Source organism: Centrocercus urophasianus, unplaced genomic scaffold (genome assembly GCF_019232065.1).
Source record: "Centrocercus urophasianus isolate 14NV4802_14NV808 unplaced genomic scaffold, USGS_Curo_1.0 seq_18, whole genome shotgun sequence".
NCBI classification, from domain to species: Eukaryota; Metazoa; Chordata; class Aves; order Galliformes; family Phasianidae; genus Centrocercus; species Centrocercus urophasianus.
In genome coordinates, this window is record NW_024884733.1 from 28,037,461 (window position 1) to 28,054,004 (window position 16,544).

The following is a 16,544-nucleotide window of genomic DNA, read 5'->3' on the forward strand; positions in this document are numbered from 1 at the left end:
TGCTTTCTCAGCATGCAATGTAGGTCAGTGCTGCCGGCAGTCGCTGCTCCTGCTCGCTGTGACCAGCAGTGAGGCTGCAATGGGTCCCCATCCCATCGCCGTGGGGCAGCAGCCCCACTCCTGTTGTCACCGCTCGGCTCCCGCGTGCTCCTGACCCTGGTAACCACCTGCAGGCTCGAGGGCTGAGATGGCTTCTTTCTGCTTTGCTCTTTGCTTTTCATCTATTCGGCAACAGGGTGCTGGGGGATTTGTAACAGAGATGGGATCAGAGAGACGTATCTGGAGACGAGACTGCTCTCGTGCCTTCTGGCTTTGGAGTTTGCCAGTGCTGTAAATTGGAATGAAAATGTGTGCATAAGAAATGCCCTGAGGAGCAGAGCTGTGACTTCACGCTGCAACTGGCTGCCGTGAGCATTTATTATTTGCTCAGAGTTCTTCCTAGACCACGAGTGTTGTTTCTTTTAATTTGCTCCAACTTGCAGGAGGTGTGCGGGCAGCTGGGAGGCCTTCAGAGCCCCTCCCTGGGTCAGTTTGGCGCCTGGCTGCTCCTTATGAATGCTTTCACTGTGCTTGAAGAAAATGAGGTCAGCGCACACATCCCGAAGGTAACAGGGGGAGAAGTGCAAAGGCGTGAGCTGCATTTGGGAGGTTGTTTCGGGATGGACTGTGCTGCTTTGAAGCTTTTTGAAGCTCGGGGTGGATAATGCTCTTTTGAAGCTTTTACAGTGGATTCTGTGCCCCGTTCCCAAAAAGGAGCCCTTCATCACTGCCCCTAGGGCCAGCGGGTGCAGTGGGATGGGAGAAGTGAACCAGGTGGGAAGGAGGGTGAAGGGAGTGCAGGGAACTTCAGGGGAGCCTGGAGCCATGAGCTTGTGTCCTTGGAGAGGTAGGAAAGCCCCTGCTGGGTCTGAGGGGCAGCAGCTGGATCACAGTAGGTTGGGGACGTCAAGAGAGTTTGGTGTTCCCATCGCATGGCACCACAGCCATGTGGGTTTGGCTGTTTCCAGGGATGGAGGCTCCACAGCAGCCCACTCACAAGCCCCGGCACCTTTATGGCAAAATTATTTTTCCTTGAGTTTCAGTGGAATTTTGATCTCCATCCCAGCTGTGCAGCCATTGCTCCATCAGATCTCTTGCCACACTGGGCATGGGGGCTGGCTTCCCGACTGCCCTCAGCACCCCAGGCTGGGTGCCTGGCAGCACTGATGCCTTCCCTCATCCCCAGGCTATGCCCCGCACAGGCAGCAGCTGCAGCCCAGGCCATGGCGGGAGGCGGAGAGGCTTTTGTGCTCCATATTCTGCTCTGCATCCTGGGCAGAGGTAAGTGGCCATCCAGCACGGCATGGCACAGCACGGCATGGCACAGCACAGCATGGCATAGCTGTGCCTTTTCCAGGAAAGCCAAATCGAGCTGATGTCATTTGAGCATGAGCTTTATCAGTGCTGCTGCAGAGCCCCAATCTGATAGCACGAGTCAGGGCGCTGCTGTAATCTCAGGGATCAGAGCTTTCAGTCTATGCGTTATTTCCCTGCAGTCATTCAAGCATTAGAGCAGAAGGTAAAACTGGTGAGGCTGTTTCCGAGCTGAGCAATGAGTCACCAGCTGCTTGCACCCTGCACTTGGGGGCTGTACTGAAGCTGTGAGCGTTGCGCAGGTGCTGCCCAAATCAGGTGCCTGGGGCACGTGAGGATCGAGCCAGGCTCAGTGGTGCCAATGGGTTCCAACGTCTCCATCACCTGTGTTTCGGCGCTGGACTGCCCGTGGGCGAGCCTCTCCATCCTGCTCAACCTCACAGCCCCCGAGGGTCCCCCACGCCTTCTCAACAGCAGTGCGGCCCAGCTGCAGCTGCGTGGTTTCCGCCTGCCCTTCAGCATCATCACCTGCCTCGCCCGCTGCCCCAACAGCTACTGGAACGAGGTGATCTGCGGGACGGAGCTCTGGGCCGGCTGTGAGTACCGCTGTGGGGTTAGGGGTGATGGAGGAGCAGTAGGGCTGAAGGTGGGGATGCTGATGCTGCCTCTCTGCAGACCCCCCAGAGCCTCCCGCCAACCTGAGCTGTGCCATCCCTGAGCGCTTGGGGAGCCTGGCATGCACATGGGACGCCGGGCAGCCGACACTGCTGCACACCAACTACAGCCTCCACCTGCGCAGGTAGGGGCACACAGGCACTGGGGAACCAGATCACAGAATCCTAGAATGGCCTGGGTTGCAAAGGAGCACAACGCTCATCAGTTCCAACCCCCTGCTGTGTGCAGGTCACCAACCAGCAGCCCAGGCTGCCCAGAGCCACATCCAGCCTGGCCTTGAATGCCTGCAGGGATGGGGCATCCACAGCCTCCTTGGGCATCCAGCACTCAGGGCACAGCAACCCCATTCCCAGCATGAACCTAAGGCTGCCCAAGCACCTAAACAAAAACGCCATGAGGAAATAAGGACTGTACACCAGTGGCCTTCCTGCCCTAGCCCTACACATGCTGTGCCACATGCAAGGCCAAGCCCCCATGGCGCGAGGCTGCTGGGCTTTCATTGTCAACCCACTCTGCTATTCAATTACGTGCAGTCTGTGTGGGTTTTCTGATGAACCACCAAAGGAGCCGCTGGGGTGCAAACTCTGAACCCTGCAGCCTGAGTGAGCTGTGGGAACTCCCTTCCTGCAGCAGAAACATGAATGCCATGCAGCAGTGCCAGGAACCAAAGAGAATGATTTGCTAGTTCACTTGAAGAGTGAAAAACTGCAGCTCTGGAGATGACTGTTCCCCACTCAGGGCTCTGAGCGTGGCTGCTTTCTGCCCCACAGCACGCAGACAGCGCAGGAGGATGTGTTCCCCACGGATGCACCGGTGCCCTTGAGTGCACTGAATGGCAGCAGTCACTACCTGGTGTGGGTGCAGGCCAGCAATGCACTGGGCACGGCACGCTCAGCTCCTCAGCACCTCGACCTGCAGCAGCTCGGTACGCCACAGCACACACTGTGCCCTGCGCTGGGGCTGCAACCACGGGCATCTCCAGCATGCTGTGCCCACACGGTGCTGTGATCCCCGGCTGATGGCTGCTGCTCTCCCTGCAGTGGTGCCCGCCGTGCCTCTGGCTGAGAGCGCAGAGACGACGGCGGGGTCACCTCCCACCACCACCATCCACTGGCGACAGCAGACGGAGCTGCAGGACGTGCGCTGCGAGGAGCGGCACAAGGCAGTGGGTGCTGCGGAGTGGCAGGTGAGATGGCACTGAGCCGCATTATAGAGCCACGGGTTGGGGTCCCTGGGGAGCAGAGTGGGTAGAACATCCTTTCCATTAGTATTAACACTGCTTCTTTAAGCAAAAAGCAGAAATTGTCATATTTGTAAGTCTTATCTAGCTCTGCAAGGGCAAGGTGCAAAAAGGCCACTGGTGGTGCTCAGCAAACACCCACTTAATCAATTCCCTCCTCATCGACACACACACAACTACACTTGGGCAAACTGCACCAAGGTCCTTTTTGGAACCCTCCCTGGGGCTGGCAGATGGCTGACCCTCAGTCCCAGCACTCAGCAGAGCTGCCAAAATGGGGGACTGGCCCGGTGCCAGAGGGACAGAGCTCTGCCGTGTCCTGGATTAAATGGGTCCAGTTGTCTTTCCCCTGACCTTAACTGCATATGAATCAAAGAATCACAGAGTCATTAAGGCTGGAAAAGACCTCCAAGATCATTCTCACCATGTGTACTACATGAGCTCCAAAGTGGCACAGGGAAACCTGGACAAGCCCAACCGTTGTGCCAAGCATGCTCCTGCTCACGCTCTCCGGCTGTGCTCACCCACTGCTTTCTCCTCAGCAGCAGACCCCCAGGCTGGGCTGCACTATGGGTTTAGCAGCACCACGTGCTCAGTAGGCTGAGCATCCCCAGGTGAGCGTGGTGGCCCTATTGCCTGTTTGCCCTGCAGGTGACAGCATGGGACAGTGCAGTGCAGCGTGGACACCAGCTTCAGAGTGCCACCAGCTACGTGTTCCAGGCACGGTGCCGGCTCAGCGCTGCGGGCAGCCCCTGGAGTGCTTGGGGTCTGCCCTTCATCTACAGCACACCTGAGGCTGGTAAGTGGTGGTAGGGCGTTGCAGGGCCACGCTGTGCTGTGTGCAGTGGTGGCTTGTCTGGCTCTTGAGGTCGCTGCAGAAGTGCTGAGCTGTGCAGACACCAAAAAAAGGGGGGATTTGGTGTGTTTTTCCATCTTTGGCAGCTTGCTTTCCTCCAGTAAATTGGAAAGAGCATTTCAGACTCTTCAGTAGGATGTGTCCTTGATAGGATAAGAGGAGATGGCTTCAAACTAAAAGAGGGGAGATTTAGATGGGAAGTAAGAAGAATGTTCTTTACACTAAGGGAGGTGAGGCGGTGGCACAGGGTGCCCATAGAGGCAGGTGCCTCAGCCCTGCAGACACCCAAGGTCAGGGATGGGGCTCTGAGCACCTATGGAGCTGTGGGTGTCCCTGCTCATTGCAGGGATGGGACCAGGTGGTTTTTAAAAGCCTGTTCCAACTCAGACGATTCTACAATACCATGATTGGTCCCCCAGCCCCCTCATGGCAGCCTTTCCCCTTTGAAGCTGGGCTATCAGCACCAGGATGGGACTGGGTGAAGCCAGCTGAGATATTCTGGCCGGCAGCAGCAGGGCGAGGAGCCCAGGGCAGCTCTTATCCTTTCCCACACACCGTCACCTCGGTGTGACACAGTCCGGCCCGGGGGCTCAGGGCAGCCAGAAATGGGCACGCAGGCGATGCTCCGACGTGGGCATCTCAGGGCACGTCCCGGCTGTGTCCCTCAGCCCCCGCGGCAGCACCCGACGTGTGGCGGCGGCTGGGCCGGCAGTTCCCCAACGGCAGCCACGAGGTGACAGTCTTGATCAAGGTAAGGCCCTTTCGGGGCGGCTCTTGTTCTCTTTTAGCACGTTAGCTCCAAACACTAAGGGGCAGTAGCAAGCAACGCTTCGCTCGCCGCAGCGACCGAATGACGGTGACGACGGTATCAGAGGGGGGGAGCCATCCCCATCCCATCCCCATCCCCACCACGATCCCCACTCCATCCCCATCCCCACCTCTCGCCCCCCGCAGCCGCCCCGCGATGCCCGCACACCCATCCTGGGTTACGCCGTGTGGGCCGGAGCCTCGCGTCCCCTCTGCAACACGTCGAGCACAGCCTGCAGCCTCCTCCTGCCTCCAGCACTGCTCGACCTCCGCGTCACCGCCTACAACGCCCGAGGGGCTTCGAGCCCCGCCCGTGTGCCGCTCCGCCGGGACCCCAGCCCGGAAGGTGGGACTTCGAGCTCGCCTGCTTCGGCCTTTTATCTGAATGGCGAGGGGAGAAACGTTATCGTGCACGCACGTGGGTTTAAAGCGAGAGCGGAGCCCGTCTGCCAAGGGAACGCAGTGTCCTCCAGACAAGGCCACAGTCCTTGGAGATGCCCCAGCAGCACAGCTCAGCGCTTCGCCTCCGAAAGCTGCAGCAATGAGTTTAAAAATAAGCTTGTCCTGCTGGCAGGGCACCGTCCGTGCTCGCAGCTCCCAAAATAGCCAGTGTCCAGGCCGGGAGCTGGAGCTGCCAGGCATGAAGGGAGGAAAGGCTTCTGGGTGCCTCAGGCTCCCTGTGCCACACATTGTGGTTTTCCCCACGGCTGCACTTTCCTATTTTTGAAAATGTCTCTTTTTGTGAGCAATGGGAGGGGAAAGTCCCATTCAAATGAAGGACAAACAGTGAGTGTGACTAAATAGGTGCTTTGCTGTATAAACAAGGTGGAAAAAATTCTCTAATCTCCTCCTGATCAGAATCACACGGGTTTCCTGTAAATCTGTCAGGTAAAGCATTTCAGACGGAGGAGACATGACAAAACTGAACACGTGCTTTTGTGTGGCATGCATGTGTGTGTATATCTCAATATCAAATATAGAGACAGACAGACAGACGTAGATGGAGATATTAAATCACTTCTTCCAAGAACATCTCCCCCCCCCCCCCGCCCTTACCCCCTCCGGCACAGCAGCCCTCCAATCTCACTGCTCTCACTACAGGTCCCCATGCCACCTCCTCTCTTTGCAGCCTTCCCACCACCACTGGCTGTGGATGTGCAGCACAAGAACCAGAGCACCATATTGGTGGCCTGGCAGCCTCCCCGGCACAGCAGGACCCCCCCACTCTGGTTCATAGTGGAGTGGCTTTGTACAGCTCCATACAGCCACGAGGAAGAGTTCTTTTGGAAGAAAGTCCCAGGCCAGGACACCCACACCTACATCCGAGGTAAGATATCCAAGAGTCCTTTTTGCTGTTGGGTGCAGATTGTCAAGGTGTTGTAAAATCAATACTTCATCTGGAACTGAGCCCCTGCCCACTTGATTTTGGAGCATGGGAGCATTCGAGAGCGAAGTGATAGAAGACTTGAGGGCACCCAGTGGCATTTGGTTCCACAGCTGAAGGCCAGGAGGAAAAAAAGAGGCAGAGAAAGAGAAGGAAGAGATGAGCGAGGTGGCAGGGAGTGCAAGTAGGGTAATCCCTGGAGCTTGTGAAAGCACAGAAATACAGATGTGCATTTATACAGAGAGAGAGGGCAAAACACTTGATGTAATGAGGCTGCAACTTCAGCTCATCTCCTCACCCTGTAATGGCCAGGGCTCATGGCCCTGCAATGGCCAACCTGCGAGCCCAGCAGCAGCGAGATCTCAGACCTGTCCCACCTGTCTCCTGGTTCCCACCTTCATTCTGGTGTTCGTTGGCTTCAGAGCACTTCCTTAACAGTTATCTGGCCAAGCCTTTGCTCTTTCATCTGTAAACCCCACACCTCCTCTCCTTTCACTGCTCTATCAGAAGCTCTTGAGCAAATCCACAGCTTTAAAAGCAGCTAATAGATACAACTTAAAGGCAACTATTGCTTCTTTCCAGAGGATGCAGCAGCAGGAAGCCACATCAGCGTGTCAGTGTATGCAGCCTACCCAGACGGAGTGAGCAAACCAAGCTCTGGCCAAGGTGAGCTCAGTGTGTAGAAGTTGCTGCCTGCTGTGGTGGAGCTGCAGAGCTCAGCTCGGTGGTATCCTCACAGTCTGCCAGTTTTGTAGTTTTAGAAACAAGAGGTAAAAGCCTGCCGTGGACCAGAGAGAAAAGCAAGGTCTAGAAGGAAATCTTATGGCTGCAGGACACACTGCAGACTTTAACACACCCGTATGAAAGCCTTTTCTAGCTGATACTCCTTGCTATCATGCACAGATCTCTAACAGCACACCTGAGAATTGCATCTTACTGTACAAAATACATCACTGGAGTCATTCTCCCTTTTAGGGACAGAGCAGATGAGGTTGCTGCTTTCCCTGTTTGGCAGTTGTTAAAGTAAAGACAAAACAAACCCAACTTTGACAGAGAACCGGCCAAGCTGCAGCCAGTCTCATCTCACCTGGAGCTGGATGTAGGCAGGCTTCAGTTCTGGAAAGTATTTAATATTAAATAGGGCATGGGCCAATTAAAAGAGACAGTAAGAACAATCTATTTCTCGTCTCCAGCAATGTGTGTAGGCTGTGATTGCCCTCAGGAGCTGGACATCCTGATGGCCCTTTCCTAAGCCAGGACAAGCCATGCACAGCCCAAAAGCTGAGTGCAGAAGACACCTCCCAGCAGCCCCAGAGCTGTTCCACAGCTAAATGTGCCAGTGTGACACCGTCCTCCACAAGTGCTTCATTCCAGTGCTGCTGAGTTGTTGGCTCAGGCACTTTCCTTCCACAATTCCATATAATCAAGGGCTGCTTTGTAATGCGGAGCTGAGTGTGCTCTCCCTCTAAGCTGCTCTGTGTGAGGGAATTGAAGTACTTGCTAGGAAAAGCATTTGTCTCAAATCTACAAAATTAAAGACCTTTTCCATGGTTTCTTGCCCCTGATTTTTGCTAGTGAATTGCGTTATGGCTTTGCTGAAACAGCTGCAACGTTAGCTGGGTCAGCTCAGGTCAAAGCCCAGTGCCAACTTGGTGACATGAAATACAGGTGGACACCAGGGCTGACATTGCTGCATACCTCTCTGGTACAGTACCATGTAGGCAGAGTTTGGAAGGGAGAACTGCACACAGATAGCTTTACAAAGCAGTGAAGGCTTTCCCTGTGGGTTTGTGCTGGTCCTTGCAGAGCTGGTGCAAAGCAGAATTCAGATGGGCGTTTCTCCTCTGTGCCTGCATGGCTTTGCCAGGCCTGGACAAGCTCAGTGCATTGGCCACCAGTCGTTGGTTCATTAAATCACTGTGAATTCCAAATGGTTTTCACTCCTTTTCATCCAAATCAGTCCAAACTCACCGATCAGTGACTCTTGTAGAAGTTACCAGGTGGGTTCAAGCGGCCTTTGAGCTCAGGACGTGGTGCTGGGTGTTCTGAATTGTCTCTGTCAGCTCTAAGACTGCAGATGAGGATGTTAGCTGTGTCCTTATCAAAGCCAGTCAGCCTAAGCACGATCAGCCTGTGGTTCTTGCAGAGGGGCATGATGTTTCTGGAAGCCATTTTTTCTAAATAATATGAATAAAATAAACAGTAACTTCTACTTCATCCACTTTACTTCTGTAAATGAAGTGATGGGTATTTTTTCCTCTCTCTGCTGCAGTTTCTTCGGAAGACAGGATGTTGGACATCATCTACCAGGAGGCTTCGCATGGTAAGAGCAGAGTATTTCAGCCTTGGTAAGCAAGAGTTTCTGCTTGAGCAGAAAAGTTTCGGCCAGAGCAGCAAGTGTGGCATCTGGAGATTTAGGAAAGGAGAAAACTCCACATATTTTGGAGAGGTCAGAGCCAGAAAAGAGATTTTCACTTGACAGGAAAGTAAGCCACATAGTGAGAAAGTAGTGAGCAGAGTGAGCAGAACATGCATCATCCTGCAATTTAAGCTTAGTTTTCTTATGAGACGTAATAAAATGTACATTCCGGAAAATTGGAGGTAAGAAAATAAGGAAAATAAAAGATCATAGAATCACAGAATGGCCTGGGTTGAAAAGGAGCACAGTGCCCATCTAGTTTTAACCCCCTGTTATGTGCAGGGTCACCAACCAGCAGACCAGGCTGCCCAGAGCCACATCCAGCCTATGAGAAGGAATGTTAGCAGACACAGTAGCCTAACAGTGACTGACTTCTGCCCTTACAATCTGAGCCAAAGACTTACTTAAACTTTTCCCATCTATTTTTCTAACTGCAGTTGTGTTCTGCATGCGTTCTTATGCTGTGATCCGTTTCAGTATTTAAAACAAAACAAAACCGACGTGAACTGAAAAATTCACTTGAGCATTTCTGGAAGGTAGCTCTGCGTGGGAAATGGTTAAACACAATGACCACACTTCTTAGAATTACTTGCCTACAGCTCCCATCTGCACAGGAAAGGGCCCTCAGTGCTCAGCCTGGTGCTTCACTGCCTCCAGCTTTAAATGCAGGCGTTCTTCCTGCAGGCATCAGAACTGAGGGTAAACCTGTAGAGACAGCAACAGGAATGCGAGGAGTTGAGGTCAGCGTGACTGATTGTGGATGCACAATTATTCACAAGGGAGGAATCAGACCACAAACACCATCTTTAAGCTGCCTGATTAATTTTTTCCCTTTTTCATCCTTTTTTTTTTTTTTTTTCAGATGATGACATCAGGTTTTTCCTGGGAATGGGTGTCAGTGTGATCATATTATCTGTGGTTCTTGTCATTCTGATGTTGAAAAAATCAGCTAGGAAAAGGTATCACTTTTGTCACATTTTTTCCCTTATTTCCAACTCATGCTTTTCTTCCAGAATACTTTAAAGTTAACTACAGAAACGGATCCTTTTCTCTGTGCTCTGCTCTCCCTGAGGGCAGCTGCACCCATTGATCACATTGCTGCAGAAAAGGATACCTGTGAATTCCACAGCATGGGAGAAAACAACTGAAAGAGCAAAAATGATTCCCCCATTGAAGCTAGGCTTAGGGACACATGATATATTGTTATTATACAGTGCATACAGGGGGAGTGAAAGAAGAGAGAGGAAAAACACAGCTCTCTTTATGTAAGTTTTGTACTAGAATTTGGTTCCGCTACTTTCGAATGAGGAGAGAATGCTGTCCCTTGCAGGGTCTGTTGGCTGCCCCTCACATCTGCACCCTGGTACTGGCAGAGATTGGGGAGTGTCACACAGTGTGACATTACCATAGAATCACAGCATGGCCTGGGTTGCAAAGGAGCACAACGCTCATCAGTTCCAACCCCTGCTGTGTGCAGGTCACCAACCAGCAGCCCAGGCTGCCCAGAGCCACATCCAGCCTGGCCTTGAATGCCTGCAGGGATGGGGCATCCACAGCCTCCTTGGCAACCTGTGCCACTGCCTCACCACCTTTGGCTGAAAAACTTCCTCCTCATATCCAACCCTAACCTCCCCTGTCTCAGTTTAAAGCCATTCCCCCTTGTCTTATCACTGTTATGCTGAGCACCCTCCACCACTGCCACAAATGGAACCCAGAGCAGCAGGATGGAAAGCTGGAGAGTTAGACCTCAAATGGGAAAACCTACCTGAACAAGGGTCTGTAAACCCAATGCTTCCGAGCCTTCCACAAAGGCCATGAGTGATCAACACGCTTGGAGTTCCCCCACCACCCCTGGGGACGATTTCATCCAGAATGGACAAGTGAGTGACAACAAAATAGACTAACTCTTGTTTTCTCTCTCTTTTTTTGATGAAGAACTAAGGCAGCAGTGGCACTGGTCTTGCCAAAATGGCTGCTTGAAGATTTCCCCCACGTGGAAAACAGCAGGGTGATAAAGTCCTTCCAGGTAATTGCACCACTGCATCCCAGCTTTTTTTCACTTACAGATACTCAGGTGGAAAATCACTCTGTAGGTGTGAGAAATATGGACAAGAAAAGAGTTCAGCCCTAGGGGATGTAGAACTCGGAGAGTCCTTGTCCTCCCATTTGCACTGTGCACCGGAGCCCAGCTTAGCTTGATCTTTAGACCTTGTCTCAATATAAATTTCATGCAGTAGAACCAAATCAAGCTGACCTCGAGGTGTCCATGTAAACATGGAGATGTGCAGCTCTTCTGTCTGTTCTCCACATCTCACTGTAATCTGCTTTGTGGTGATGATTAGAGGAGAGAGGAGGAGAGGATGCTGAGATGAAGACCAAGAAGTCATTGTCCCACTTCCCCCTTGTGATCCTCCCATGATATCACTCCTATTGGTAACATCTGCCTGTTTGTTAGTGCAGTCATCCTTTTCTTTTCTAGGAGAAGAGTGAATTCACAAGCAGCATTTTCAGTGGGCCGGTCCCGGATAACAGTGACCCCACAATTACGGAAATACAGGAGCTGTCAGGGCACAAGAAATACAGGAACGTGGACATCAAAAAGGAACCCAGCAGCGTGGTCCCTGAGAACGTGGAGCACCCACAGAGCTCAGCACCCCCCCACAGCACGGTCACGGAGCAGGTCGGTGACTACAAACCCCAGATCTCTGATGCAAACACACTGGGATATGTAGCTGCCAACATTGGCCTAATACAGCCCTACACGCCGGCTCCAGAACCAGAGACAAGTATTTTCTTCAGAGACTACAGCAGCCCTTTCAGCTACCTGTGGGATGCTCAAGGAGCTGAAGGGCCCCAGATCTGCCTGCTGGATAAGATCAACCTGGTTTTAAACAACGACAGAAGCGGGCAAAACCACGCGTTCAGCTCTGCCCAGGAGGAACAAAATACACTTCTGGAAAACCAGTGGGAAAAAACACTGTACAGTGAAGGAGCTCAGGAACAAACCTTGGTTCCAGATGAGCTGGTTTCTTGCTTAAGGGCAACGAATGGAGGATCTGTGGATATACAGACCTGCTTTCCGCAGAGCATCGGGAGATTGTTTTGAGAGAAGCTGTGATTAAAAGCCCACAGACTTGTGACAATCCCATTGTGACACATATCTGCCTTTGGGATGTCAAACATCAGAGCCGAAACAAAACTCCAGATCTGAAACTCTCCCCCTTACCTGACCACAAATAGCTTTTGGATGCCTTGGCCAGTAAAACATCATTTTAATTTTACCTCATGTTTTTACAAACACAAAAATGTGAGCTTGGATTCCTGTAGGAACTGCAATACAAAGCAGGTGATTCTTACAGGATGCATTCTGCTTCAATTATTAGCCTAAGGCACTCTCTTGTTAAACATACAGAACGTGTAACACCTGGAGCTGATTGCCTTCAAGATGGATAAAACCATCCCTGAGGTATTCTGGCTGAAGTGTGTAAAATAGCTTGGGATCACCCCCAATGAAGAGACACTACAATGAGGTCAATTTACACATCATGCAGCAGCCATGGATACCATACGAAATCTTTTCTGTTTGACAGAATAGCCCAATTTCATTTTCCTTTCCATTCAATAAGAAAAAAATCCATCAGGTAAGAACAAACCTTCATCATCTTGGCCTGCCAGTCCCGCTGAAAATCTCTGTCTCCATTTGTCACTGGGCAGATTCTTCATTTTGGATGAAGGATTCATCACCTCATGTCAGTTTGTCTGCGGTTTGGCTTTGCTGCTCTGTACGAAGCAGAACACGGCAGAGAGAAATGGCATCTATTCAGTGCATATGAGGAAATTTGGATCTTCTGAGATGCAGAAAACAAAATATCAGTCTCCTTCCTGCTGAGTGGTCTTGAAAGCAGTTAAAAGTTTGCCCAGGATGTCAGAGGTAGCCTTGCAAGATGGCAAGCACCTGGGAATGTGAGAGGTTGGATTATTATCACTTCTTTGACTGATCACCCCAACCTTTTAAGGAAACACTTGAAATGCTCTGAAGGAATACAAACATAAAAGGAGTTTACTATACCCTGTAAAATGGCTGAGCATTCCATGAGCAATGCTCTCCCTAAGGTTTGTTCTACTGGTCCTTCTCTCCTACCTCTTATCACAGCAAAGACTGTTTTTATGCTAGAGCTGTGTGCTCGGGGTGGGCAGGAGTTGGTGCCATGCAGGCAGCACTGCATGGGGCTCAGGGTGCAGCGAGGGGAGGGCATTGGTCCTGAAGCCTCCTCCATGCTGCTCAGAGCAGGACCTTGGGCACTGCACTAACAACAGGTAGCACAAAGGAGCCTCTGAACTGCGTACCAATATGTGTGATTTCCACTCACTGAGGGGTCTGTGCACCTCACCCAGCTCAGGGTAACGGAGCTGGCTGCGCATGTTGCAGGGAACACACGCAGGGGATGTATTTTGTAAGGCTGACATTAACAGAATGGTAAAAAAATAAAAGAAAAAAGGAAACAAGATCACCTGACTGTGCATTACCAAACCAAAGGCTGTAAAACAGTCATAGCAAGACTCAGAATACTTTTATAAGAATTACAAAGCTAATATAAATGCTACCCTACATGTAATTAGTTGTCTAGTATTATCCACTTGATGACTGTTGGCAGCAAAACCTAGAGATTATAATTTTCCTTTTGAATGTTGCTAGGCAATGTGTGCTTTTCTCTAACAGCTATTGCACAAATCGATCAGTTTTGTCATTTAGTCCTGGACACCTTCAAGCCAAAATAGTTGTGTGCTATGGTTGCTTCCTCTTTGCAATCAAGAGCTCTGCCATCTGTCACTTACATTCACAGAGCAGCACGTCACCTAGAAAGATGGGATAGGTTTGTTCTTAAGAAGCAAGTAGCAAAACCGTTTCCAAGCCTGAAATGTTACTCTCACATGTAAGCCAGTCTAAAATTAGTGATTGCTGCCTGTGCAGGAAGGAAATTGTAAGAGAACAGCCACATACAATCAGCAGCCAGAATGTGAGGTGTGGAAGGTATTTTTTTCAATGTCCACATCCTGAGAGTTGAGCTGCCTGCGTTACCTGAGCTGCCACAACACGTGGGGTGTTTACTGCTGCACGGAAATGCTCATCCTTCCAAATACCAGCACTGAAAGCCCGGTCTTACCTTGCAGCTTGCTGGCTGAAGGCTGTCACGCTAGGAGAGATACCTGAGAGCATTTCAGTGCTCAAGGAGGAGGTTGGCTCCTTCCCTGCTGAACCCATCGCACGCGGTGGTTTGGGGCTGAAACCTTCACCCCTGTCTCACTGCACACACATTAACAGCAGAGCTGCCTTCAGTTTCACCGGGAAGGAAGGATTTGGAAGGAAGGGTGAATGCTGCAGCCAAAAAATACGGGCAGCTTACCAGGAGAAAATGGAAGAAGGACAAAAAAATACACAGTACGGCTCCCCCTCTCCCTTGTAACCCATGTAGGTGGTGGTAACGGATTAGGTCTGGAGTTGTGTTGCTCGCCTCTGGCAGCGAGAGCTTTGGGGCGTGAGGGCAGCTCTCATTTTGTCAGCAGCCCAGTGCCACATCACGACCTCAGCTTCATGTTCAACTTGTTAGATTTGCTCTTCTGTCTGCTTTTCGTCTCTGCCTGCTTTGACCTTGCAAAGGCCGTTTCATCAGGCCTGGGCCTTCTTTCCACTAAGTGCAGAACCGAGTGGTAAAACCCAGCATCCTGAGTGCCAGGAACTGAAGTAGCTGTTGTGCAAGCACAACACCAAGATCCTCGTCACAGGAACCTTGAATACACGGACAGCTCAGCAGTCGTAATCAAATCACAGTGACATTCTTAACACACTTATTTTAGCATCTCCAGATTCACCTCTTCCCCAGATATGACATGCTCTCTGGTTCTTGGTATTTACGTTTTCAAAACCTTTTTCTAAGCTTGCTTACGTTGTTGGCAGCTGTATTGCGTGCCAGTGAGTTCCACAGGTTATTTACCAGTTTGACATTGAATTGCATGGGTTCTTCACCATGACTGTAACATGGGCTATGAGTACTTTGGAGGCACACAGAGGATCCATATGCCAACTAGTGTCCCCACACATAGACCATACACACCAACAAGCACCAATCTCTCACATAACTATCACTGGTCTGCCTGAGACTGCAGAGTCGTCTAAACATAGCCTGGGTTGAAAAGGACCACGATGCTCATCAGTTCCAACCCCCTGCTGTGTGCAGGGTCCCAACCAGCAGCCCAGGCTGCCCAGAGCCACATCCAGCCTGGCCTTGAATGCCTGCAGGGATGGGCATCCACAGCCTCCTTGGGCAGCCTGTGAACAGTGCCTCACCACCGTCTGAAAGAGCTCAGTGATGAGAATGTTACTTGTGCAATCCACATCAGTTGACACTCACTTAAATGTAAAGTAATTAAATTTCAAGGCACTATAGTTCATGGCACACAGATGTACCACGGTGCTGTTTCTCACTGCTGCTCAAACTAACCTCAGTGAAAAGGATCTTTTCATATGGCAAAAGAGAATGAACGAAAAAAGGAATACGAAAACGAAAAGCAATCTTTTCAAAGCTTGAACAGGCTCTGACCACAGCAAAGCCATTCATTGCTAGCTCTTATCTCCAGCCCATCGTGTCAGCATAGAGTGTATCAAGTGTGAACTTCTACCAGCGTAAACTGAGATGGAAGAGGTACTGACACTGCCCCTCTGGGACTTGTTGCACACTGTTACCCCTTAGAAGGTGTGCTTGAAACAAAACATAAGGCAAGTTATGCATTAAATATGCAGAACTACCTACAGTTTTGAATCACGTACGCTGCTGCACAGCCACCATACCAGCATTCTCCTGGAGAACACAGCATGCTGTCTGCAACTGAAGCACAAAGGAGGTGACTGCTGCTCTCAGCTCAGCCACTGGCTGTGTGACTTTCAGCAAGTTAGATTGCCTCAGCTGCTCACTCACAAAATCTGGACAGCAATAATTACTATTTCTAATAAGGCCTCTAGAGTCCAAACACGCCATGTGGCATCCAGTAGTTGGAACAGTACAAGAATACAAAGATAATGGAAATGTTCAGTGAGTAATCTTGTGCTGCTCATTGCATTCTGCACGTGCATTTGCTTGTCTACTCCATGCTGAAAGGTTTACAAACGTTTGTCTGTCTGTAAATTGTGAGAGATTTAGCTACAAATATGCCGCAGGGACTAAAATGAGACTGTAAACTGGAGGTAAAGGTTCACAAAGCTGAATAACAGCTGCAAACTGGGGATTTCTGGATGCAAAGACAGAAGAGCAAAGCCCAGGTTGCGATCAGGACCTGCAAACAGCGCTATGAACAACTGCCCCAATCAGCAAAATCATTCTGAAAACAAGGCAGCTGAAAAAAGCCAGCAGGTAGAATAGTCATGCAATGACCGTATGAAGGTTCAATTAAAAATACTCTGTTTGAAGCGTCTCATCACTGTTAGTCTTCAGGAGGATCCACTCTTTAAGAGGGAAGAGCAGTTTTTCAAAGGGTTGGAGGACTGAGCACAGCAGCAGAGACTGAAACTAAATGTGAATTTTGTAGAAGAGGATGTGAGAAGCGAGGCTGTGGTTTCACATCTTCAATGGCTTCAGTGAATGTTAGCTTCACAAAGTCAAATCCTTTAGAAATAATACTTGTAAAACAACGGGAGCAGCACTGTGATAAAAGATCAAAGCAAGCATTAAATACAGTGGATATAACACAAATTATAGAAGCGATCTATCAAAGGAGATTTCAAGACTGGTGTTTACCAAAAAAGCCAAGTCCTTCC

The 16,544-nt window shown here is 50.5% G+C and overlaps 1 protein-coding gene across 1 annotated transcript; it reads left to right on the top strand.

Moving 5' to 3' along the window:
• Window positions 1-66: 66 nt before the first annotated feature.
• IL23R (interleukin 23 receptor) lies at window positions 67-13,393 on the top strand. Its single transcript, XM_042819566.1, has 15 exons — window positions 67-605; window positions 1,185-1,320; window positions 1,656-1,949; window positions 2,029-2,152; window positions 2,799-2,953; window positions 3,069-3,214; window positions 3,920-4,067; window positions 4,793-4,875; window positions 5,079-5,277; window positions 6,061-6,258; window positions 6,898-6,981; window positions 8,588-8,638; window positions 9,597-9,693; window positions 10,670-10,760; window positions 11,214-13,393. The coding sequence occupies exons 1-15, from the start codon at window positions 552-554 to the stop codon at window positions 11,838-11,840; spliced, it is 2,487 nt and encodes an 828-aa protein (XP_042675500.1). The 5' UTR covers window positions 67-551; the 3' UTR covers window positions 11,841-13,393.
• Window positions 13,394-16,544: the final 3,151 nt, after the last annotated feature.